The 2,240-nt window shown below is 41.9% G+C and overlaps 1 protein-coding gene across 1 annotated transcript in view; it reads left to right on the top strand.

The window, feature by feature from the left end:
* The window catches only part of LOC102205414 (serine/threonine-protein phosphatase 2A catalytic subunit beta isoform-like), a 46,289-nt gene that overhangs the window by 35,456 nt on the left and 8,593 nt on the right, over positions 1-2,240 (top strand). Inside the window, exons 3-4 of the mRNA XM_013916002.1 lie at positions 5-24; positions 2,163-2,201. Of these exons, the coding sequence (XP_013771456.1) occupies positions 5-24; positions 2,163-2,201 (59 nt within the window). The remainder of the gene's footprint in view (positions 1-4; positions 25-2,162; positions 2,202-2,240) is intronic.

Here is a 2,240-nt window from a genome sequence, read left to right as displayed (position 1 = left end):
CAAGTCCGGACGCTCTGTGAGAAGGTAAGTTCCAAAGTTTTTGACATGATTTCCCGGCAGGCCTGGCTCAGCCCAGCGCGGCCTGTGTTGCGAAAGTGGCTCCGGCTAATTTCCGGAATGAAGGAGCGACGAGGCGGCTGTTTGCGCCCAATTTCCTACGCATTCTGAGTCAGAATTCCCTTTCAGGTGTGATATATATATGTGTGTATTTCTATTAAATAATCCCCACTGTGAACTGTTGTCCGACTATCGTCGACTCATTACACACGGGCCGAAAAATCGCATCTCTAGCCCAGTGCCAAGAAATAGACGCAGCCCATTTTACTGCCCGGTTATTACCTGCGCTGTCTTTTGCGCACAGGCCGGGATTCAGCCTGATTCAGCCATTCACTGTAGAGGGCTTTATTCTTATTTCTCTCTTAAAGCGAATCATCTGTTAATGTGTGTCGCGATTGATCGATTAGTACCGCGCCCTTAATGTATTGATCAACCATTTGATTGCATAAACGGCAGGTTGGTTGCACCATTAAAGATGAGCCGTTTGTTCAGCCGTGTGGCGGCTCTCGTCCTCTGTCGAAGCGATTAAACCCGAAATATTCTTCGTTGCGTACTTTTAGAAGTGTGCGTTGACTAAATGAGCAGCGATGTTCAGAGAAAATACCCATCAAACTGAAAATCCACGTCCGAGACAGCAGAGCGTAAAATGTCTGTAACCTGATTTATTATGCTCTCTGCATGAAGAGGAATCCATTGTTGGTGCTATTTAACATCTAAATGAGGGCTGAAACCGTCTGTACTAATCAGTCATTTATTTATTTCTAGCTAATCAGCAGAGTCAGAGATGGTTTAGATGTTAAAAAATAAATAAATAAATAAAGAGACTTATAGTACAGCTTCTGGTGTCCCCGTTTTGTCTTCTTAGATTTTCAGTATAATAAAAAGATGAAAGTCTCAAAGTAAAAACTGGATAAACATGGCGTGAAATTTGAAGGACAGAAGAATATAATGGAGGTATGATGAACACAGACTGGCTCATATCTGATTGATCTCCATCAGGAGATTATTGCAGTAATCTGAGGGGAAATTAAAGTATGCAGGTGGTATTGGTCAGGTGGGTGAGGAGGTTTGAGCGCAGCCAGGTTCTGCCAGCTGACTTCATATGAACTAATCAATTAGGTTCTTATTACAGTTAATAACAGTAACATTCATGAGATGAATGAGGTTTGGCCTGTTGTAGGTACATGCTGTTATCTTTCAGCTATGAGTGGAGCTGAAGTGATGTAAAAAGTACTGATAAGTCTTTCTTTTGCTCTTCCTACACATTGCTGTTTGCAGTAAATTTGAATAAAAACCAGCAACATGTTTATGGACTTTTTCCTTAGGTGGGTACATTTTTAAAGGTTATTGATTTTATATTTCCACGTATTTAAGCTGTTGCATGATTCATTGCAGCAAGTTTTTCCTGCTCTAAATGAGCCTCACACAGCGAGTCCATGTGTAGCTGATGACTCAGTGTTGATGAGTTTACTGTGCTTAACAAAGGGCTGTGTAAGGTTTGGATAGTTCTGACATTTTGACTAACAAAGATGGCGTTATTTCGAATAGAGGGAACTATAACCTGCTGTTCTGAAGGGTTCTGGTCGGAGGACACTGTTGGTACAGCATAAAAAAGATATTTAGCATTTTGCCCGGTTAGCTGTTTCCAGCTACTTTATCAGTAAGAGAATTTAAAAAAATGACAGCTTAAATGTCACATGTGTGTGACGTGTTTAGCTGGTCAAAAATGAGGCAGTCCCAGCTGTAGCCTGTGTATCCTGTGAATTCTGATGTGAAGGAGGGAAGTTTAGCTGCTGAGTGATTGATGGTTAAAACTCTAAAATAAGATCAACTTTATTTTCTCACTAATTTAAAAGAGCTGTGGGGCTGAGGAGAGCAGGTTTCCAAACAGTACAGTGTCCTCTGAGGTCACGTGGGCCTGAAATCTTAAGAAGGAACAAACAAACAAACCAAAAACAGTCGTGTGTGTGACTCTGAGGATGTCGGAGCTGAGTTTGATTTCACCTCCTGTCAGCTCGTCACATGATCCCCCCCCCCACTGTCTGAGCTGTGAGTCCTTTAGAAAAAAACCCCAAAGACACTCATTAAATCTGTTTCCTCTACAGGCCAAGGAGATCCTGACCAAGGAGTCCAACGTTCAGGAGGTGAGTTTTCCGAACTCATTATTGATTATTCATGGAAAA

Source organism: Pundamilia nyererei, unplaced genomic scaffold (assembly GCF_000239375.1).
Source record: "Pundamilia nyererei isolate P.nyererei 1_Seehausen unplaced genomic scaffold, PunNye1.0 scaffold00422, whole genome shotgun sequence".
NCBI classification, from domain to species: domain Eukaryota; kingdom Metazoa; phylum Chordata; class Actinopteri; order Cichliformes; family Cichlidae; genus Pundamilia; species Pundamilia nyererei.
Note: the sequence above shows the minus strand (reverse complement) of the source record. Positions and strands in the feature narration are given on the sequence as shown.